The 21525-nt window shown below is 37.9% G+C and overlaps 1 protein-coding gene across 5 annotated transcripts in view; it reads right to left on the bottom strand.

Moving 5' to 3' along the window:
- JHY (junctional cadherin complex regulator) overlaps positions 1-21525 on the bottom strand; it is a 34739-nt gene extending 13214 nt beyond the window's left edge. Inside the window, exons 1-4 of one of the 5 annotated variants that reach the window (XM_074559623.1) lie at positions 21399-21525; positions 19012-19791; positions 14979-15356; positions 9670-10138 (exon numbers count right to left, since the gene is read on the bottom strand). In XM_074559623.1, the coding sequence (XP_074415724.1) occupies positions 9670-10138; positions 14979-15325 (816 nt within the window). In that variant the 5' untranslated portion in view covers positions 15326-15356; positions 19012-19791; positions 21399-21525. Of the gene's footprint in view, positions 1-9669; positions 10139-14978; positions 15361-19011; positions 19792-21230; positions 21247-21398 lie in introns of those variants that run through there. The other 4 variants (XM_074559625.1, XM_074559621.1, XM_074559620.1 and 1 more) reach the window with 4 other exon arrangements.

Below are 21525 nucleotides of genomic sequence, written 5' to 3'. Positions count from 1 at the left end.
TGTAAATATAGCAAGAATTGATTTTTCTTGAAATAAACTTTTTTTTTATCACTGCACAAAGATGAGTAAATTCCCCTTGTAAATATAGCAAGAATTGATTTTTTTTGAAATAAACTTTTTTTTATCACTCCATAAAGATGAGTAAATTCCCCTTGTAAATATAGCAATAATTAAATATTTTAAAAATAAACTTTAATTTTAATCACTGCACAAAGCTGAGTAAATTCCCCTTGTAAATATAGCAATAATTGATTTTTTTTGAAATAAACTTTTAAAAATCACTGCACAAATGGGAGTAAATTCCCCTTGTAAATATAGCAAGAATTGATTTTTTTTTTCTTGAAATAACCTTTTTTTTAATCTACAAAACTGCAGGAAATTCAATTTTTAGTCTCTAATTTTGGTCCCAAACCATCCTGCTGGGTATTTTAGTGGAAGTGTCACCGTGAGAGGAATCTCTGCTCCACCCCAGAGTGTTGCCACAGGAAAAGCTGGAAAAACACAATAATGGGGCTGAAAATAATGGGAATAAAGTCTGGAATTCACAGAGCAGCCAAAACAAGCTCACAAACAAGGAGAGCTCCAATAACCACGGCTGCAAATTAATTTAGAGCAAGTTTTTGGAATTTGTGCAGTCATCACTGCATAAAGACGAGTGAATTCCCCTTGTAAATATAGCAATAATTGATTTTTTTTTAAATAAACTTTTTTTAATCACTCCATAAAGATGAGTACATTCCCCTTGTAAATATAGCAATAATTGATTTTTCTTGAAATAAACTTTTAAAAATCACTGCACAAATGGGAGTAAATTCCCCTTGTAAATATAGCAAGAATTGATTTTTTTCTTGAAATAAACTTTTTTTAATCTACAAAACTGCAGGAAATTCAATTTTTAGTCTCTATTTTTGGTCCCAAACCATCCTGCTGGGTATTTTAGTGGAAGTGTCACCGTGAGAGGAATCTCTGCTCCACCCCAGAGTGGTGCCACAGGAAAAGCTGGAAAAACACAATAACAGGGCTGAAAATAATGGGAATAAAGTCAGGAATAAAGTCTGGAATTCACAGAGCAGCCAAAACAAGCTCACAAACAAGGAGAGCTCCAATAACCACGGCTGCAAATTTATTTAGAGCAAGTTTTTGGAATTTGTGCAGTCATCACTGTATAAAGACGAGTGAATTCCCCTTGTAAATATAGCAATAATTGATTTTTTTTGAAATAAACTTTTTTTAATCACTCCATAAAGATGAGTAAATTCCCCTTGTAAATATAGCAAGAATTGATTTTTCTTGAAATAAACTTTTAAAAATCACTGCACAAAGGTGAGTAACTTCCCCTTGTAAATATAGCAATAATTGATTTTTCTTGAAATAAACTTTTTTTTTATCACTGCACAAATGGGAGTAAATTCCCCTTGTAAATATAGCAATAATTGATTTTTTTTTGAAATAAACTTTTTTTTAATTACTCCATAAAGATGAGTACATCTCCCTTGTAAATATAGCAATAATTGATTTTTTTTGAAATAAACTTTTAAAAATCACTGCACAAATGGGAGTAAATTCCCCTTGTAAATATAGCAATAATTGATTTTTTTCTTGAAATAAACTTTTTTTAATCTACAAAACTGCAGGAAATTCAATTTTTAGTCTCTATTTTTTGTCCCAAACCATCCTGCTGGGTATTTTAGTGGAAGTGTCACCGTGAGAGGAATCTCTGCTCCACCCCAGAGTGGTGCCACAGGAAAAGCTGGAAAAACACAATAATGGGGCTGAAAATAATGGGAATAAAGTCAGGAATAAAGTCTGGAATTCACAGAGCAGCCAAAACAAGCTCACAAACAAGGAGAGCTCCAATAACCACGGCTGCAAATTTATTTAGAGCAAGTTTTTGGAATTTGTGCAGTCATCACTGCATAAAGACGAGTGAATTCCCCTTGTAAATATAGCAATAATTGATTTTTTTTCTTGAAATAAACTTTTTTTAATCTACAAAACTGCAGGAAATTCAAATTTTAGTCTCTATTTTTTGTCCCAAGCCATCCTGCTGGGTATTTTAGTGGAAGTGTGACTGTGAGAGGAATCTCTGCTCCACCCCAGAGTGGTGCCACAGGAGAAGCGACAATGGGAAGATATTTATGACCAAAAGATAAATGATATTTATGAATTACTATATTACGAAAATCATGAATGGAAAAAAACAATGTGGGAAGCTGAGTCTCTCATTTTGGGGGTAAGAGATTGAGGCAGAAGGAAAAGGAAGGGAGGGTTTATTACTGAGTTTATAGTCGATCTCATGGCTCCAAATTCAACGTAAATCCCTGGAAAAAAATTCACAAGAAAATTAAAAAATACCACGGAGGTTTTTGCTGAGCTGTGGACGGACAGAATAAAATGTTTTTGGTGGAACCAAGTGCCTGAGTGCATGGATGGAGTGCTGGGCAGGTAAAACATACTTCTACATTATCTCTTTGAAAGAGGAACAGGACACAACCTCTGCCAGCAATTTTTTTTTTCCCCTTCTTTTTTTCCCTTTTTTTTTTTTTTTTTTTTTGTGAACCATTCTATTAATACCAATCAAATCGAGCAAATGATCAAATGAAATTGCATTTTGAGAATCATAAGCTGTGTAATGCCTATTCTGTTAAATTGAGGCCCGTAATTGCTTCTCCACTGAAAAGATACAACAAAGGCAGCAATCATGGCATGTCATTATCCCAGACTGGCAAACCAGCCTTTGCAGGGAGGACTTCAAAGCCTTCAGCTTCTCCAATTGCATTTGGCTGCTATTGTTGGAGCCCAGGCAATCTTGATGAGGTGTTTACACCGAGGGAAGGCTCGGTGCACACACAGTCTGAGTGCCTTGCTCTAGAGCCATTAAAAAATTGTACATTATGTTCCTGGCTTTGAAGTGAGGGCCCCGGAGGTAGGAAAGCAACCGGGATTGAGCACAGCTGAGCTGGCTCGGGCCGCTGCTGCTCCTCTCAAAGAAACTCATCATGGGCTGCTTTACGAGTATAAAATGCTGTAGGAATTAGGAAATGTACAGAGTTTGTGGTGTGCTTTGGGAAATCTGTAAATGTAAATCTTGCACAATGAGGCTGGAAGTGTTTTAACTCAGTTGTGCCCTCAGAGCAAACACCATTTCATTGCCACAACCCCAGCAGTGAGCAGATCAATAAATTCAGCTCCAACCCTCTGCAAAACCCAGAATAATCAGTTTAGGAAGCACAGCTGGATTGCTGACATGTGGCTCATCTGTTCCTTGGTGGTTTTGCACTTTTGGACAGAGTTTTCCAGGTGAGGTGACCAAAGTGGCCACCATTGTCCCCTCAGGGCCTTTGTCACCCCTTCCAAAAGACTGAGCCGTGGATATGTGCTCAGGAATCAGTAAATGAACTGCCAATTAACAGTAAATTAATCAGTAACTTCTGCAGGACCTCAGGATCTTTTTCTAGAGCCATTAAAAAATTGTACATTATGTTCCTGGCTTTGAAGTGAGGGTCCTGGAGGTAGGAAAGCAACCGGGATTGAGCACAGCTGAGCTGGCTTGGGCCGCTGCTGCTCCTCTCAAAGAAACTCATCATGGGCTGCTTTACGAGTATAAAATGCAGTATAAAATGCTGTAGGAATTAGGAAATGTACAGAGTTTGTGGTGTGCTTTGGGAAATCTGTAAATGTAAATCTTGCACAACGAGGCTGGAAGAGTTTTAACTCAGTTGTGCCCTCAGAGCAAACACCATTTCATTGCCACAACCCCAGCAGTGAGCACATCAATAAATTCAGCTCCAACCCTCTGCAAACCCCAGAATAATCAGTTTAGGAAGCACAGCTGGATTGCTGACATGTGGCTCATCTGTTCCTTGGTGATTTTGCACTTTTGGACAGAGTTTTCCAGGTGAGGTGACCAAAGTTGCCACCATTGTCCACTCAGGGCCTTTGTCACCCCTTCCAAAAGACTGAGCCATGGATATCTGCTCAGGAATCAGTAAATGAACTGCCAATTAACAGTAAATTAATCAGTAACTTCTGCAGGATCTCAGGATCTTTTTCTAGAGCCATTAAAAAATTGTGCATTATGTTCCTGGCTTTGAAGTGAGGGCCCTGGAGGTAGGAAAGCAACCGGGATTGAGCACAGCTGAGCTGGCTCGGGCCGCTGCTGCTCCTCAAAGAGCTGCTTTAGGAGTATAAAATGCAGTATAAAATACTGTAGGAATTAGGAAATGTACAGATCAGCACGGGTTTGTGGTGTGTTTTGGGAAATCTGTAAATGTAAATCTTGCACAATGAGGCTGGAAGAGTTTTAACTCAGTTGTGCCCTCAGAGCAAACACCATTTCATTGCTACAACCCCAGCAATGAGCAGATCAATAAATTCAGCTCCAACCCTCTGCAAACCCCAGAATAATCAGTTTAGGAAGCACAGTTTGATTGCTGACATGTGGCTCATCTGTTCCTTGGTGGTTTTGCACTTTTGGACAGAGTTTTCCAGGTGGGGTGACCAAAGTTGCCACCATTGTCCCCTCAGGGCCTTTGTCACCCCTTCCAACAAGACTGAGCCATGGATATGTGCTCAGGAATCAGTAAATGAACTGCCAATTAACAGTAAATTAATCAGTAACTTCTGCAGGACCTCAGGATCTTTTTTTTCTAGAGCCATTCAAAAATTGTACATTATGTTCCTGGCTTTGAAGTGAGGGCCCTGGAGGTAGGAAAGCAACCGGGATTGAGCACAGCTGAGCTGGCTCGGGCCGCTGCTGCTCCTCTCAAAGAAACTCATCATGGGCTGCTTTACGAGTATAAAATGCTGTATGAATCAGGAAATGTACAGAGTTTGTGGTGTGCTTTGGGAAATCTGTAAATGTAAATCTTGCACAACGAGGCTGGAAGTGTTTTAACTCAGTTGTGCCCTCAGAGCAAACACCATTTCATTGCCACAACCCCAGCAGTGAGCAGATCAATAAATTCAGCTCCAACTCCCTGCATATTCCAGAATGATCAGTTTAGGAAGCACAGCTGGATTGCTGACATGTGGCTCATCTGTTCCTTGGTGGTTTTGCACTTTTGGACAGAGTTTTCCAGGTGAGGTGACCAAAGTTGCCACCATTGTCCCCTCAGGGCCTTTGTCACCTCTTCCAAAAGACTGAGCTGTGGATATCTGCTCAGGAATCAGTAAATGAACTGCCAATTAACAGTAAATTAATCAGTAACTTCTGCAGGATCTCAGGATCTTTTTCTAGATCCATTAAAAAATTGTACATTATGTTCCTGGCTTTGAAGTGAGGGCCCTGGAGGTAGGAAAGCAACCGGGATTGAGCACAGCTGAGCTGGCTTGGGCCGCTGCTGCTCCTCTCAAAGAAACTCATCATGGGCTGCTTTACGAGTATAAAATGCAGTATAAAATGCTGTAGGAATTAGGAAATGTACAGATCAGCACGGTTTTGTGGTGTGCTTTTGGAAATCTGTAAATATAAATGTAAATCTTGCAGAATGAGGCTGTTTTAACTCAGTTGTGCCCTCAGAGCAAACACCATTTCATTGCCACAACCCCAGCAGTGAGCAGATCAATAAATTCAGCTCCAACTCCCTGCATATTCCAGAATGACCAGTTTAGGAAGCACAGTTTGATTGCTGACATGTGGCTCATCTGTTTCTTGGTGGTTTTGCACTTTTGGACAGAGTTTTCCAGGTGAGGTGACCAAAGTTGCCACCATTGTCCCCTCAGGGCCTTTGTCACCCCTTCCAAAAGACTGAGCCATGGATATCTGCTCAGGAATCAGTAAATGAACAGCCAATTAACAGTAAATTAATCAGTAATTTCTGCAGTATCTCAGGATCTTTTTCTAGAGCCATTAAAAAATTGTACATTATGTGCCTGGCTTTGAAGTGAGGGCCCTGGAGGTAGGAAAGCAACCGGGATTGAGCACAGCTGAGCTGGCTTGGGCCGCTGCTGCTCCTCTCAAAGAAACTCATCATGGGCTGCTTTACGAGTATAAAATGCAGTATAAAATGCTGTAGGAATTAGGAAATGTACAGAGTTTGTGGTGTGCTTTGGGAAATCTGTAAATGTAAATCTTGCACAATGAGGCTGGAAGTGTTTTAACTCAGTTGTGCCCTCACAGCAAACACCATTTCATTGCCACAACCCCAGCAGTGAGCAGATCAATAAATTCAGCTCCAACCCTCTGCAAACCCAGAATAATCAGTTTAGGAAGCACAGTTTGATTGCTGACCATGTTCCTTGGTGGTTTTGCACTTTTGGACAGAGTTTTCCAGGTGAGGTGACCAAAGTTGCCACCATTGTCCCCTCAGGGCTTTTGTCACCCCTTCCAACAAGACTGAGCCGTGGATATCTGCTCAGGAATCAGTAAATGAACTGCCAATTAACAATAAATTAATCAGTAACTTCTGCCTGTCCTGCAGCAGATCCAGGGGTGGCTGCCAGCAGGTGCTGATGCCACTCATGGAATCACAAATGATGGAATGTTTTGGTGGGAAGGGACCTCAAATCCTGTCCCATGGGCAGGGATATTCTACACCAGCCCAGGCTGCTCCAAGCCCTGTCGTGGAACATTTCCAAGGATGGGAATTCCACAACTTCCCTGTAATTTGTCAAGGTCATGAAGAAACTTTCCTACACCCCCTGTGCCTGCTGGGTCACCTCTCTTTCGTCCATTTCAGTGAAATAATCTTATCTCACAACCCTGATTTTAACTGATTCCTTCTTCTATTCCATATTTTTAAACAGTGCACAATAAAGTCCTGATCCCTGGCTCCAACACTTCGGAAAGATTTCCAGAATTCCCTGAATAGCAAACATAATCATATCAACACAGCTCTAATTAGCATCCATCCACACTCATTATTTTTACCATCAACCAAATTAGAAGTAAAAAAAAAAAAAAAAAAAAGTGCTCTTAATAGATCTACTAGAGAAAAAAATCCAGTCCATCATTCCTGCCTGGAATGAAGGCAGAAAATTCCCTCTGAGGTTGTGTCAATCTTCATTAGCCTTGGCAGAGGTGACACCTGGAGCTCCCCAAGGTGACAATTTTCTATGTGGAGTCATTCAGTGACCCCCCAATTCCCATTATGCATAATAAATAGCAAGGAAAAGCAATGAACTCGTTTCTAAAGGTTCATTAGGAAGTGTAATTACATTTCCTCTGGAAGCTTGCCGCAAGAGGGCTGAGACTGAGCAAAGTCAGAACTTCAGGATGTGCAAAGTCAGAATTTCCACCATGTCCATCGGTCAGAACTTCTTGTCACTAATGATTACTTTAAAGGCCAGCTTTAAACATCCAAATTCAGTGCTTTTATAGATAGATTTCATCTGAAAAATTCTAAATTTATAAAATTTAAAAGTCTAAAATTATTAATTCAATGATTAAATTCTCTAAAAAAGGAAGTCAGAACTTCCACACTATGCATGGTCAGAACTTCCAAACTGTGCATGGTCAGAACTTGTCACTAATATTTATTTTAAAGGCCAAAAGATGACAGCTTTAAACATCCAAATTCAGTGCTTTTATAGATAGATTTCATCTGAAAAATTCTAAATTTATAAAATTTAAAAGTCTAAAATTATTAATTCAATGATTAAATTCTCTAAAAAAGGAAATCAGAACTTCCAGACTGTGCATAGTCAGAACTTCTTGTCACTAATAATTACTTTAAAGGCCAAAAGATGACAGCTTTAAACATCCAGATTCAGTGCTTTTATAGATACATTTCATCTGAAAAATTCTAAATGTATAAATTCTAAATTTATAAAATTTAAAAGTCTAAAATTCTAAATTCAATGATTAAATTCTCTCAAAAAGGAAGTCAGAACTTCCAGGCTTGGCATAGTCAGAACTTCTTGTCACTAATAATTACTTTAAAGGCCAAAAGATGCCAGCTTTAAACATCCAGATTCAGTGCTTTTATAAATGTATTCATCGATAATATTTATCAATTTATATAAATGTACAATTTCTAAATTTATAAAATTTAAAATTCTAAAATCATAAATTCAATGATTAAATTATCTAAAAAAGGAAGTCAGAACTTCCAGACTATGCATGGTCAGAACTTCCAGACTGTGTAAAGTCAGAATTTCTTAAAGTAATAATTACTTTAAAAGCCACATACTGACAGCTTTAAACATCCAAATTCAGTGCTTTTATGGATAGATTTCATCTGAAAAATTCTAAATTTATAAAATTTAAAAGTCTAAAATTATTAATTCAATTATTAAAATTCTCTAAAAAAGGAAGTTAGAACTTCCATACTATGCATGGTCAGAACTTCCAAACTGTGCATGGTCAGAACTTGTCACTAATATTTACTTTAAAAGCTAAAAGATGACAGCTTTAAACATCCAAATTCAGTGCTTTTATGGATAGATTTCATCTGAAAAATTCTAAATTTATAAAATTTAAAATTCTAAAATTCTAAATTCAATGATTAAATTCTCTCAAAAAGGAAGTCAGAACTTCCAGACTGTGCATAGTCAGAACTTCTTGTCACTAATAATTACTTTAAAAGCCACAAGATGCCAGCTTTAAACATCCAGATTCAGTGCTTTTATAAATGTATTCATCTATAATATTTATCAATTTATATAAATGTAAAATTTCTAAATTTATAAAATTTAAAATTCTAAAATTCTAAATTCAATGATTAAATTCTCTCAAAAAGGAAGTTAGAACTTCCACACTATGCATGGTCAGAACTTCCAAACTGTGCATGGTCAGAACTTGTCACTAATATTTACTTTAAAGGCCAAAAGATGACAGCTTTAAACATCCAAATTCGATGCTTTTATAGATAGATTTCATCTGAAAAATTCTAAACTTATAAAATTTAAAAGTCTAAAATTATTAATTCAATGATTAAATTCTCTAAAAAAGGAAATCAGAACTTCCAGACTGTGCATAGTCAGAATTTCTTGTCACTAATAATTACTTTAAAAGCCACAAGCTGACAGCTTTAAACATCCAGATTCAGTGCTTTTATGGATAGATTTCATCTGAAAAATTCTAAATTTATAAAATTTAAAAGTCCAAAATTATTAATTCAATTATAAAATTCTCTAAAAAAGGAAGTTAGAACTTACATACTATGCATGGTCAGAACTTCCAAACTGTGCATGGTCAGAACTTGTCACTAATATTTACTTTAAAAGCTAAAAGATGACAGCTTTAAACATCCAAATTCAGTGCTTTTATAGATAGATTTCATCTGAAAAATTCTAAATGTATAAATTCTAAATTTATAAAATTTAAAATTCTAAAATTCTAAATTCAATGATTAAATTCTCTCAAAAAGGAAATCAGAACTTCCAGACTGTGCATAGTCAGAATTTCTTGTCACTAATATTTACTTTAAAAGCCACATACTGACAGCTTTAAACATCCAAATTCGGTGCTTTTATAGATATATTTCATCTGAAAATTCTAAATGTATAAATTCTAAATTTATAAAATTATAAATTCAATGATTAAATTCTCTCAAAAAGGAAATCAGAACTTCCAGACTGTGTATAGTCAGAATTTCTTGTCACTAATAATTACTTTAAAAGCCACAAGCTGACAGCATTAAACATCCAAATTCAGCAACTTTATAGATAGATTTCATCTGAAAATTCTAAATGTATAAAATGTAGGGAATTTCTACATTTACCCACCTGCCCTTGAAGAACTTGCTGCTTTTTATTGTGCAGCTCAAGGTAGGAATTGATCCTCTCGGACTGTCCCAAAGTCCGTTTGTTCTTTTTCACAAAGTTTTTTTTGGCTCTTTGGGGTGGATCCTGCAGGTTCTGAGGAGGAAAAGCGTGGCCAGGATGATTTTTGCAATGAAATCCATCCGCAGGTTCCTCCCCTTTGCTTTGTGGCCCATCAGCTTTGGCGCTGGCCACGTTCGCTCCATGAAATGTGAATAATTCTGGATCAATCTCTGGGAGTGAATCCTGGCTCTGGTGATTGTCCTCTGAGGAGCCATCAGAATGGAGATAAAATGAATCCATTGAAAAGTCCCCTCTGCTTCCTCCAAAAATCTGGGGTGCCTTCTCTGCCTCAAAAAAATCTCCTTTTTTTGCATTCTTCCAATGAGGATTGTACCTCAGGCTGGAATATTTGTCCACAGGCTGTTGATTCCTAATTTAAATACAAAACCAAAACCCAAATTATTTCTGTATAAATGGTACAAATTCTGTATTATTTCAGTGCAAATTCTGTATTATTTCAGTGCAAACTGATGTCTTGTTGTGGCCAAATGAATTATTTCAGTAATTCATCAGACTTTTATCAAAGATTTTTGGTAGAAAATTTAGGCAGGAATTCCTCTCCCTTTTTAATTCCCATCATCACAGTGGGATACAATCATTATCTTAAATTTGGCATGGAAATTTTTAAATCTTTGTAGAATCAGTTAAAAGGTGAAATGATAAATTGCATTGTTCTGTTGTCTCCTTAAACACGACACAGTCTCCAAAAGGCAATTTGTGTTGTTCCTTCTCCAAAGGCTCTGCTGAGTGAAATAAAAGTGAAATTCTTGGTAAAATCAGATTTCAAGTGTCCTTTTGAGACTGTCCAAACAAGCTCTGTGTTCTTATTTTCTCTCCTCATTCCTGTGAAACATCCTGATGCTTTGATTAAAAAACTCCTTCTAGAAAAGATTTTTAAATAACCTGGTTGATTCCTATTAAAGAAATCTGCTGGATTCCTCAACCTGTGGCCTTGTTAATGATATTAAAAGAAATAAATAATTTATCCATCCTTTCTCAACGAGCTACATGCCTCTGCCTATATTTCTATTTATTTTCAATATATTTTTTTCTTCCCTAGACCTGCAGTACAGCCCTGGGGACATTTACAGCCACTGAAACCTGGTTGATTCCTATTAAAGAAATCTGCTGGATTCCTCAACCTGAGGCCTTGTTAATGATATAAATAAATAAATAAATAAATAAATAATTTATTCATCCTTTATCAATGAGGTACATGGCTCTACCTATATTTCTATATATATTTAATACAGTTTTTTCATCGCTGGACCTGCAGCAACAGCCCTGGGCACATTTGCAGCCACTGAAACCTGGTTGATTCCTATTAAAGAAATCTGCTGGATTCCTCAACCTGAGGCCTTGATAATTATATTAAAAAAAAAAAAAACCTTTTATTAATCCTTTCTCAATGAGTTACACGCCTCTGCCTATATTTCTATTTATTTTCAATATATTTTTTTCTTCCCTAGACCTGCGGTACAGCCCTGGGGACATTTACAGCCACTGAAACCTGGTTGATTTCTATTAAAGAAATCTGCTGGATTCCTCAGCCTGAGGCCTTGTTAATGATATAAATAAATAAATAAATAAATAAATAAATAAATAATTTATTCATCCTTTATCAATGAGTTACATGTCTCTACCTATATTTCTATATATATTTAACACAGTTTTTTCATCTCTGGACCTGCAGCACAGCCCTGGGCACATTTACAGGCACTGAAACCTGGTTGATTCCTATTAAAGAAATCTGCTGGATTCCTCAACCTGAGGCCTTGATAATTATATTAAAAAAAAAAAAACCAACATTTTATTAATCCTTTCTCAATGTTATTTTATTAATCCTTTCTCAATGTTATTTTTAACACAATTTGTTCATCTCTGGACCTGCAGCAACAGCCCTGGGCACATTTACAGCCACTGAAACCTGGTTGATTCCTATTAAAGAAATCTGCTGGATTCCTCAACCTGAGGCCTTGATAATTATATTAAAAAAAAAACCAAACAAACTTTTATTAATCCTTTCTCAATGAGTTACACGCCTCTGCCTATATTTCTATTTATTTTCAATATATTTTTTTCTTCCCTAGACCTGCGCACAGCCCTGGGGACATTTACAGCCACTGAAACCTGGTTGATTCTTCAGCTCTTGTTACACAAATCTGCTGGATTCCTCAACCTGAGGCCTTGTTAATGATATAAATAAATAAATAAATAAATAAATATTTCATCCTTTATCAATGAGTTACATGTCTCTACCTATATTTCTATATATATTTAATACAGTTTTTTCATCGCTGGACCTGCAGCACAGCCCTGGGCACATTTACAGCCACTGAAACCTGGTTGACTTCTATTAAAAAATCTGCTGGATTCCTCAACCTGAGGCCTTGATAATTATATTTAAAAAAAAAACCAACATTTTATTAATCCTTTCTCAATGAGTTACACGCCTCTGCCTATATTTCTATTTATTTTCTATATATTTTTTTCTTCCCTAGACCTGCAGCACAGCCCTGGGGACATTTACAGCCACTGAAACCTGGTTGATTCCTATTAAAGAAATCTGCTGGATTCCCCAACCTGTGGCCTTGTTAATGATATAAATAAATAAATAAATAATTTATTCATCCTTTATCAATGAGTTACATGGCTCTACCTATATTTCTATATATATTTAACACAGCTTTTTCATCTCTGGCCTCAACCTGAGGCCTTGATAATTATATTAAAAAAAAAAAAACCTGTTATTAATCCTTTCTCAATGAGTTACACGCCTCTGCCTATATTTCTATTTATTTTCAATATATTTTTTTCTTCCCTAGACCTGCAGTACAGCCCTGGGCACATTTACAGCCACTGAAACCTGGTTGATTCTTCAGCTCCTGTTACACAAATCTGCTGGATTCCTCAACCTGAGGCCTTGTTAATGATATAAATAAATAAATAAATAAATAAATATTTCATCCTTTATCAATGAGTTACATGTCTCTACCTATATTTCTATATATATTTAATACAGTTTTTTCATCTCTGGACCTGCAGCACAGCCCTGGGCACATTTACAGCCACTGAAACCTGGTTGATTCTTCAGCTCCTGTTACACAAATCTGCTGGATTCCTCAACCTGTGGCCTTGTTAATGAAATAAAAAAAATTTAAATAGTTTATTCATCCTTTCATGCCTCTGCCTATATTACAAGTGGCTCCAAATAACAAAATAATCCGTTTTTCTTTGCTTTCCAGGTGGGCACGGCTGCCATGCTCTCCTGGAGCTGATTTCCACCAGGGAAAATCTCATTATTCCCATCTGCAGGTAAACAGCACGAGGTGAGGCTGCTGGGAAGCGAGTCCAGAAATATGTGAGCTAATTGCCATGATTGAAACGGCCCGGGATAATGCTAAAGAGCCCCTTTGTGCTGAAATGTGTGCACAGAACCCGATGGTGGGGCTCAGCCCGGGTCACCATGATGAGTGTGAAGAGCTCCTTCATCCCTCATCACGGACGGACAAAAAGGGCACCTTTGATTGCTCCTGGGGAGCTCGGATGGACCCGGCGCTGCTCAACAAAAGTGTGCTGAGCACACAACAGCTGCAGCATTTCCTCTTCAAATTCCCAGCCTGGTAATGGATGTGGAGAGGGGGTTTGCATGTGGATGTGCCGCGATATTCGCTCTGCTTAATGGACTGCGCTGGAGTGCTCACTGGGCTGAGTTCAAACAAAATAAAATCAAATTTCCATTTAATGAAGAGCCTCACATTCAGCGCGGTATTCAGTCCAAAAAAATTACTAAAAATTAGAGCGTGTTTCTAGTACAATTAACATCATTTGCACTCACAATAAAATATTCAATAACTGGCCATTTTGCTTGTTGAGGAGGTGAATAAAAGCATGCTATTAATCATTTAGCCTTCATTTGTTTGTCATTTCATTTTAAGTAGACTATTAAATTGAAACTGCACGTTGTTATTACTTGGGGTTTAATGTAATCCCTTTAAACTCAAGAATTATTCCCAATTTATCCAGGGTTAAACCTTCCGTGCATATGACAGGATATTCAATTTTATTTTATTTTATGCACCCAGTTAATGCCTTCTGAAGGCAGGGTTAAACCTTCCGTGCATATGACAGGATATTCAATTTTATTTTATTTTATGCACCCAGTTAATGCTTTCTGAAGGATGTTTCAACGTGGCCTTGAGGAACAACAAGAGGACACAGTCTCAAGCTGCACCAAGGGAGATACAGGCTAGAATTAAGGAGGAAGTTTTTCACAGAAAGAGTGGTCAAACACTGGAATCATCCACCCAGGGAGGTGGTGGAGTCACCATCCCTTGAAGAGTTTAAAAAAAGACTGATGTGGCACTGGGTGCCATGATCTAGTTGAGGTGTTGGAACATGGGTTGGACTCGATGATCTTAAAGATCTTGTCCAACCTAGAAATTCTGTGATTCTGTGATTCTGTGATCTAATTGAGGTATTAGAACATGGGCTGGACTCGATGACCTTAAAGGTCTCTTCCAACCTAGAATTTCTGTGATTCTGTGATCTAGATGAGGTGTTAGAACATGGGTTGGACTCGATGACCTTAAAGGTCTCTTCCAAACAAGAATTTCTGTGATTCTGTGATCTAGATGAGGTGTTGGAACATGGGTTGGACTCGAAGATCTCAAAGGTCTCTTCCAACCTAGAATTTCTGTGATTCTGTGATTCTGTGACCTAGTTGAGGTGTTAGAACCTGGGTTGGTCTCAAAGATCTTAAAGGTCTCTTCCAACCTAGAATTTCTGTGATTCTGTGATTCTGTGACCTAGTTGAGGTGTTAGAACCTGGGTTGGTCTCAAAGATCTTAAAGGTCTCTTCCAACCTAGAATTTCTGTGATTCTGTGATTCTGTGATCTAATTGAGGTGATAGAACATGGGTTGGACTCGAAGATCTCAAAGGTCTCTTCCAACCTAGAATTTCTGTGATTCTGTGATCTAATTGAGGTGTTGGAACATGGGCTGGACTCGATGATCTTAAAGATCTTGTCCAACCTAGAAATTCTGTGATTCTGTGATTCTGTGACTCTGTGATCTAGTTAAGGTGTTAGAACATGGGTTGGACTCGAAGATCTCAAAGGTCTCTTCCAACCTAGAATTTCTGTGATTCTGTGAACATCAAATTAAAACCACCAGAATTATTGTGCTCCACTCAAGTTTTGTGCCTTACCTGCCACAAATCTTCGCTTTTCTTTTCTCTTTTGCGTCGCGCTCAGCTCCTTCCTCTGCAGAGCTCGTCTCCTCCAGGCTGTCCCCATCCACGCTGTCCCCGTCCACGCTGTCCCCACGCTCGTGCCCTGCCAGCCCCTGGTTCTGCTGGAGCTCCCTCTGCTTTTCCAGGCCCTCGGAGGCAGAATCCTGGGAATCCTCGGCGCTGGAGGCAGAGCTGCTGTCCCCGGCCCAGCGGGCAGCCTGGAACTCGGGCGGCACCAGGGTTTTTGGGGGCACCTGGATGCTGCTCTGGGGGTGAGTGAGCGGGGAAGGGACCGACAGGAATCTCATGGTGGGAGGGTTCATCCCCTGCCTGGCGCCGCTGGGTCACCCAGCCCTGGCTGGAGAACACAGAAAATATTGTAATCATATTGGTAAAACTGCATCTTGTTTGGAGAACACATAAAGCATGGTAATAGTGTTTAGATAATATTTAAATAATATTGAAATAATATTTAAATAATATTTAAAAACTGCATTTGGTTTGGAGAACACATAAAGCATGTTAATAGTATTTAGATAATATTTAAATAATATTTAAATAATATTTAAAAACTGCATTTTGTTTGGAGAACACAGAAAATATTTTAATAATATTTATAAAACTGCATTTTGTTTGGAGAACACATAAAACGTTTGATAATATTTAAATCATATTTAAAAACTGCATTTTGTTTGGAAAACACATAAACCATTTTAATAGTATTTAAAATCTGCATTTTACTTGGAGAACACATAAAATGCATTTCAACAATACTTCAAAACTGCATTTGGTTTGGAGAACACATAAAGCATGTTAATAGTGTTTAAATAATATTAAATAATATTTTAAAACTGCATTTTGCTTGGAGAAAACATAAAACATTTGATAATATTTAAATAATAGTTAAATAATATTTAGAACTGCATTTTGTTTGGAGAACACATAAAGCATGTTAATAGTGTTTAAATAATATTTAAATAATATTTAAAAACTGCATTTTTCTTTGGAGAACATAAAACATTTGATAATATTTAAATAATATTTAAATAATATTTTAAAACTGCATTTTGCTTGGAGAACACATAAAGCATGTTAATAGTATTTAAATAATATTTAAGTAATATTTAAAACCTGCATTTTGTTTGGAGAACACATAAAACATTTTAATAGTATTTAAAAACTGCATTTTGCTTGGAGAACCCATAAAACATTTAATAATATTTAAATAATATTTAAGTAATATTTAAAACCTGCATTTTTTTTGGAGAACATAAAACATTTGATAATATTTAAATAATAGTTAAATAATATTTAGAACTGCATTTTGTTTGGAGAACACATAAAGCATGTTAATAGTATTTAGATAATATTTAAATAATATTTAAATAATATTTAAAAACTGCATTTTGTTTGGAGAACACAGAAAATATTAATAATATTTATAAAACTGCATTTTGCTTGGAGAACACATAAAGCATGTTAATAGTATTTAAATAATATTTAAAAACTGCATTTTGTTTGGAGAACACATAAAACGTTTGATAATATTTAAATCATATTTAAATCATATTTAAAAACTGCATTTTGCTTGGAGAACACATAAAACATTCTAGTGATACTTAAAAACTGCATTTTGTTTGGAGAACACAGAAAATATTTTAATAGTATTTAAAATCTGCATTTTGCTTGGAGAACATTCTAATAATATTTAAAAACTGCATTTTGTTTGGAGAACACATAAAGCATGTTAATAGTGTTTAAATAATATTTAAATAATATTTAAAAACTGCATTTTTTTGGAGAACACATAAAACATTTGATAATATTTAAATAATATTTAAATAATACTTAAAAACTGCATTTTGTTTGGAGAACACATAAAGCATGTTAATAGTGTTTAAATAATATTTAAATAATATTTAAAAACTGCATTTTTTTTGGAGAACATAAAACATTTGATAATATTTAAATAATATTTAAATAATATTTGTAAAACTGCATTTTGTTTGGAGAACACATAAAGCATGTTAATAGTGTTTAAATAATAGTTAAATAATATTTAAAACCTGCATTTTGTTTGGAGAACACATAAAGCATGTTAGTAGTATTTAAAAACTGTATTTTGTTTGGAGAACACAGAAAATATTTTAATAATATTTGTAAAACTGCATTTTGTTTGGAGAACACATAAAGCATGTTAGTAGTATTTAAATAATATTTAAAAACTGCATTTTGTTTGGAGAACACATAAAACGTTTGATAATATTTAAATCATATTTAAATCATATTAAAATAATATTTAAAAACTGCATTTTGTTTGGAGAACACATAAAAGGCATTTCAACAATACTTCAAAACTGCATTTTGTTTGGAGAACACATGAATCATGTTAATAGTGTTTAAATAATATTTAAATAATATTTAAAAACTGCATTTTGTTTGGAGAACATAAAACATTTGATAATATTTAAATAATCTTTAAATAATATTTAAAAACTGCATTTTGTTTGGAGAACACATAAAGCATGTTAATAGTATTTAGATAATATTGAAATAATATTGAAATAATAATTAAAAACTGCATTTTGTTTGGAGAACACATAAAACATCCTAATAGTATTTAAAAACTGTATTTTGTTTGGAGAACACAGAAAATATTTTAATAATATTTATAAAACTGCATTTTGTTTGGAGAACACATAAAGCATGTTAATAGTATTTAAATAATATTTAAAAACTGCATTTTGTTTGGAGAACACATAAAACGTTTGATAATATTTAAATCATATTTAAAAACTGCATTTTGCTTAGAGAACACATAAAACATTCTAATGATACTTAAAAACTGCATTTTGTTTGGAGAACACATAAAATATTTTAATAGTATTTAAAATCTGCATTTTGCTTGGAGAACATTCTAATAGTATTTAAAAACTGCATTTTGCTTGGAGAACACATAAAGCATGTTAATAGTGTTTAAATAATAGTTAAATAATATTTAAAAACTGCATTTTTTTTGGAGAACATAAAACATTTGATAATATTTAAATAATAGTTAAATAATATTTTAAAACTGCATTTTGCTTGGAGAACACATAAAGCATGTTAATAGTGTTTAAATAATATTTAAATAATATTTAAAAACTGCATTTTGCTTGAAGAACATTCTAATAGTATTTAAAAACTGCATTTTGCTTGGAGAACCCATAAAACATTTAATAATATTTAAATAATATTTAAGTAATACTTAAAAACTGCATTTTCTTTGGAGAATACATAAAATATTTGATAATATTTAAATGATATTTAAATAATATTTAAATAATATTTAAAACTGCATTTTGTTTGGAGAACACATTAAACATTTTAATAGTATTTAAAATCTGCATTTTGCTTGGAGAACACATAAAATGCATTTTAATAATATTTAGAAACTGCATTTTATTTGGAGAATACATAAAACATTGTAATATATAAAAGCTGCATTTTGTTTGGAGAACACATAAAATATTTGATAATATTTAAATATTACTTAATATTTAAACATATTTAAAAGCTGCATTTTGTTTGGAGAACACATAGAACATTGTAATATTTAAAAGCTGCATTTTGTTTGGAGAACACACAGAACATTTTAATAATATTTAAAAGCTGCATTTGGGTGCTACTATTGGCTTAGGAATTTGACCTCCTATTGTTCAATCAATTCTCTATTCTCATCTGATTTTCCTTTATTCCCACTGATTTTCCTTTAAGCAATAATGTCGAGATCTCAGAGAATTTACTGCTATGAAACCTCAACTATTGGTGATAATATTAATAAATAACACAAAACCAGCTTGGGGCAAAGAAAATTCAACTGAGGCAAAGCATCTGCTAATTCTGAGAGTTAAAATGAATTTTGTTTGTTCTCTTTGTGCAGCTTTAGACCCTCTGGCCATGTAAAACCAGCAGAAGGTGGGGCAGGGAGAGCTGGAGCTGTGTGTGAATAGGATGAGAATTCCTTTACACTCAGCTGAAGTGTTCAGGAGTTGTTTGCACTTCCAGGTGTTCCCCAGGTGAGGTGGGAGGGAGGAAAAGGAGAGTTCAGTGCTGAGATTTCTGTGCTGAGATTTCAGTGCTGAGAATTCTGTGCTGAATTTTCTGTGCTGAGCTTTCTGTACTTTCTGGGCTGAGATTTCTGTGCTGAGATTCCTGTGCTGAGTTTTCAGTGCTGAGAATTCTGTGCTCAGATTTCTGTGCTGAGAATTCTGCGCTGAATTTTCTGCGCTGAATTTTCAGTGCTGAGATTTCAGCACTGACCTTTCTGTGTTGAGATTTCAGTGCTGAGATTTCTGTGCTGAGATTGCTGTGCTGAGATTTCTTTGCTGAATTTTCAGTGCTGAGCTTTCTGTACTTTCTGGGCTGAGATTCCTGTCCTGAGATTTCTTTGCTGAATTTTCAGTGCTGAGCTTTCTGTATTTTCTGTGCTGAGCTTTCTGTGCTGAGATTTCTTTGCTGAATTTTCAGTGCTGAGCTTTCTGTGCTGAGATTTCAGTGCTGAGATTTCTGTGCTTTGCTGTTCTGTGCTGAGAATTCTGTGCTCAGATTTCTGTGCTGAATTTTCTGTGCTGAATTTTCTGTGCTGAGATTCCTGTGCTGCGATTTCTGTGCTGAATTTTGAGTGCTGAGATTTCTGTGCTGAGATTCCTGTGCTGAGATTTCCGTGCTGAGCTGTTCTGTACCCAGATGTGCACCAGTGCCAGCACACCCTGGCACCAGACGTGCACAGGCAGTGTCACCTCAACCCCTGGGGATAAAGAATTTTGGATTTTTTACCCTGAGATCGCCCTGCAGGCAGCTCTGACACCTGGACTGTCCCCTGTGTCCCCTGCTCCCACCAGGGCAGCCCTGGGATGGGCAGGGAATGGGGAATCTCCTGGCCTGGAGCAGACCTCAGTCCCCAGAGGAAAGCCACTGTGTCCCCAAGGCCTCCCCTGTCCCTCAGCCCCAGTCCCCTCTCCTGTGTCCCTTCTGTCATGTCCCTCACCCAGTCCTGTCCCCTGTCCCCAGTGTCCTCACCCACTCCCAATCCCACACTCCCTGTCCCCACTCTGTGTCCCCAATCTCCTGTCTTGGTCCCCCATCTCTTCTCTCCTGTCCCCTGTCCCAGTTCCCTGTCCCCTTTCCCTCACCCCCTGTCCCTGTTCCCATGTCCATTGTCCCAGTCCCCTTCAGCCCTGGTCCCCTCTTCCCTGTCCCTTACCTGGTCTGCTGTCCCTGATCCTGCCTCCCTGTCCCCTCATCACTGTCCCCTCTCCCAGTCCCCCATTCCCCGGTGCCCTGTCCCGTGTCCCTGTCCCATGTCCCTGTCCCTGCTGTTCCCGTGTCCCTGTCTCCGTCCCCTCCTGTGTCCCATGTCCCTCTCACTCTCTCTGCTCCCATGTCCCTCTCTCCTATTCCGTGTCCCTGTCACTGCTGTTCCCATGTCCCTGTTCTGTGTCCTTGTCCGGTGTCCCATTCCCATGTCCCTGTCCCTCTCACTGCTGTTCCCGGCCCATTCCTGTGTCCCTGTCCCATGTCCCTGTCCCGTGTCCCTGTCCCTGTCCCTGTCCCGTGTTCCTATCCTGTGTCCCTATCTGGGGTCCTTGTCCCTGTCCCTGTCCCTCTCATCGCAAGTTCCCGTGTCCCTGTCCCGTGTTCCTATCCTGTGTCCCTATCCCGGGTCCTTGTCCCTGTCCCTGTCCCTTGTCCCTCTCACCTCTCACGCAGTTCCCGTGTCCCTCTCACTGCCGTTCCTGTGTCCCTATCCCGTGTCCCTGTCCCGTGTCCCTGTCCCTGCCCCGTGTTCCTATCCTGTATCCCTATCCCTGTCCCGTGTCCCTGTCCCATGTCCCTCTCACCGCCTGTCCCGCGTCCCTATCCCGTGTCCCTGTCCCGTGCCTCTGTCCCGTGTTCCTCTCACCGCCTGTCCCGTGTCCCTGTCCCGTGTCCCTGTCCCGTGTCCCTGTCCCGTGTTCCTATCCTGTGTCCCTATCCCGGGTCCTTGTCCCTGTCCCTGTCCGTCCCTCTCACCGCAGTTCCCGCGTCCCTGTCCCGTGTCCCTGTCCCGTGTCCCTGTCCTGTGTCCCTGTCCCTGTCCCGTGTTCCTATCATGTATCCCTATCCCTGGTCCTTGTCCCTGTCCCTGTCCCTCTCACCGCCGTTCCCGTGTCCCGTGTCCCTGTCCCGTGTCCCTGTCCCTCTCACCGCCGTTCCCGTGTCCCTGTCCCGTGTCCCTGTCCCTGTCCCTCTCACCGCCTGTCCCCTGTCCCGTGTCCCGTGTCCCGTGTCCCTGTCCCTCTCACCGCCGTTCCCGTGTCCCGTGTCCCGTGTCCCTGTCCCGTGTCCCTGTCCCGTGTCCCATGTCCCTCTCACCGCCTGTCCCGTGTCCCGTGTCCCGTGTCCCTGTCCCGCCGTGCCGGGCCGGGCCCGTTCCGGGCCGTGCCGCGCTGTCTCCGTTGCCACGGCAACCCCGCGGACGCCGGCCGCACCCACCGGGGCG

Source organism: Zonotrichia albicollis, chromosome 27 (assembly GCF_047830755.1).
Source record: "Zonotrichia albicollis isolate bZonAlb1 chromosome 27, bZonAlb1.hap1, whole genome shotgun sequence".
Taxonomy (NCBI): domain Eukaryota; kingdom Metazoa; phylum Chordata; class Aves; order Passeriformes; family Passerellidae; genus Zonotrichia; species Zonotrichia albicollis.
Note: the sequence above shows the minus strand (reverse complement) of the source record. Positions and strands in the feature narration are given on the sequence as shown.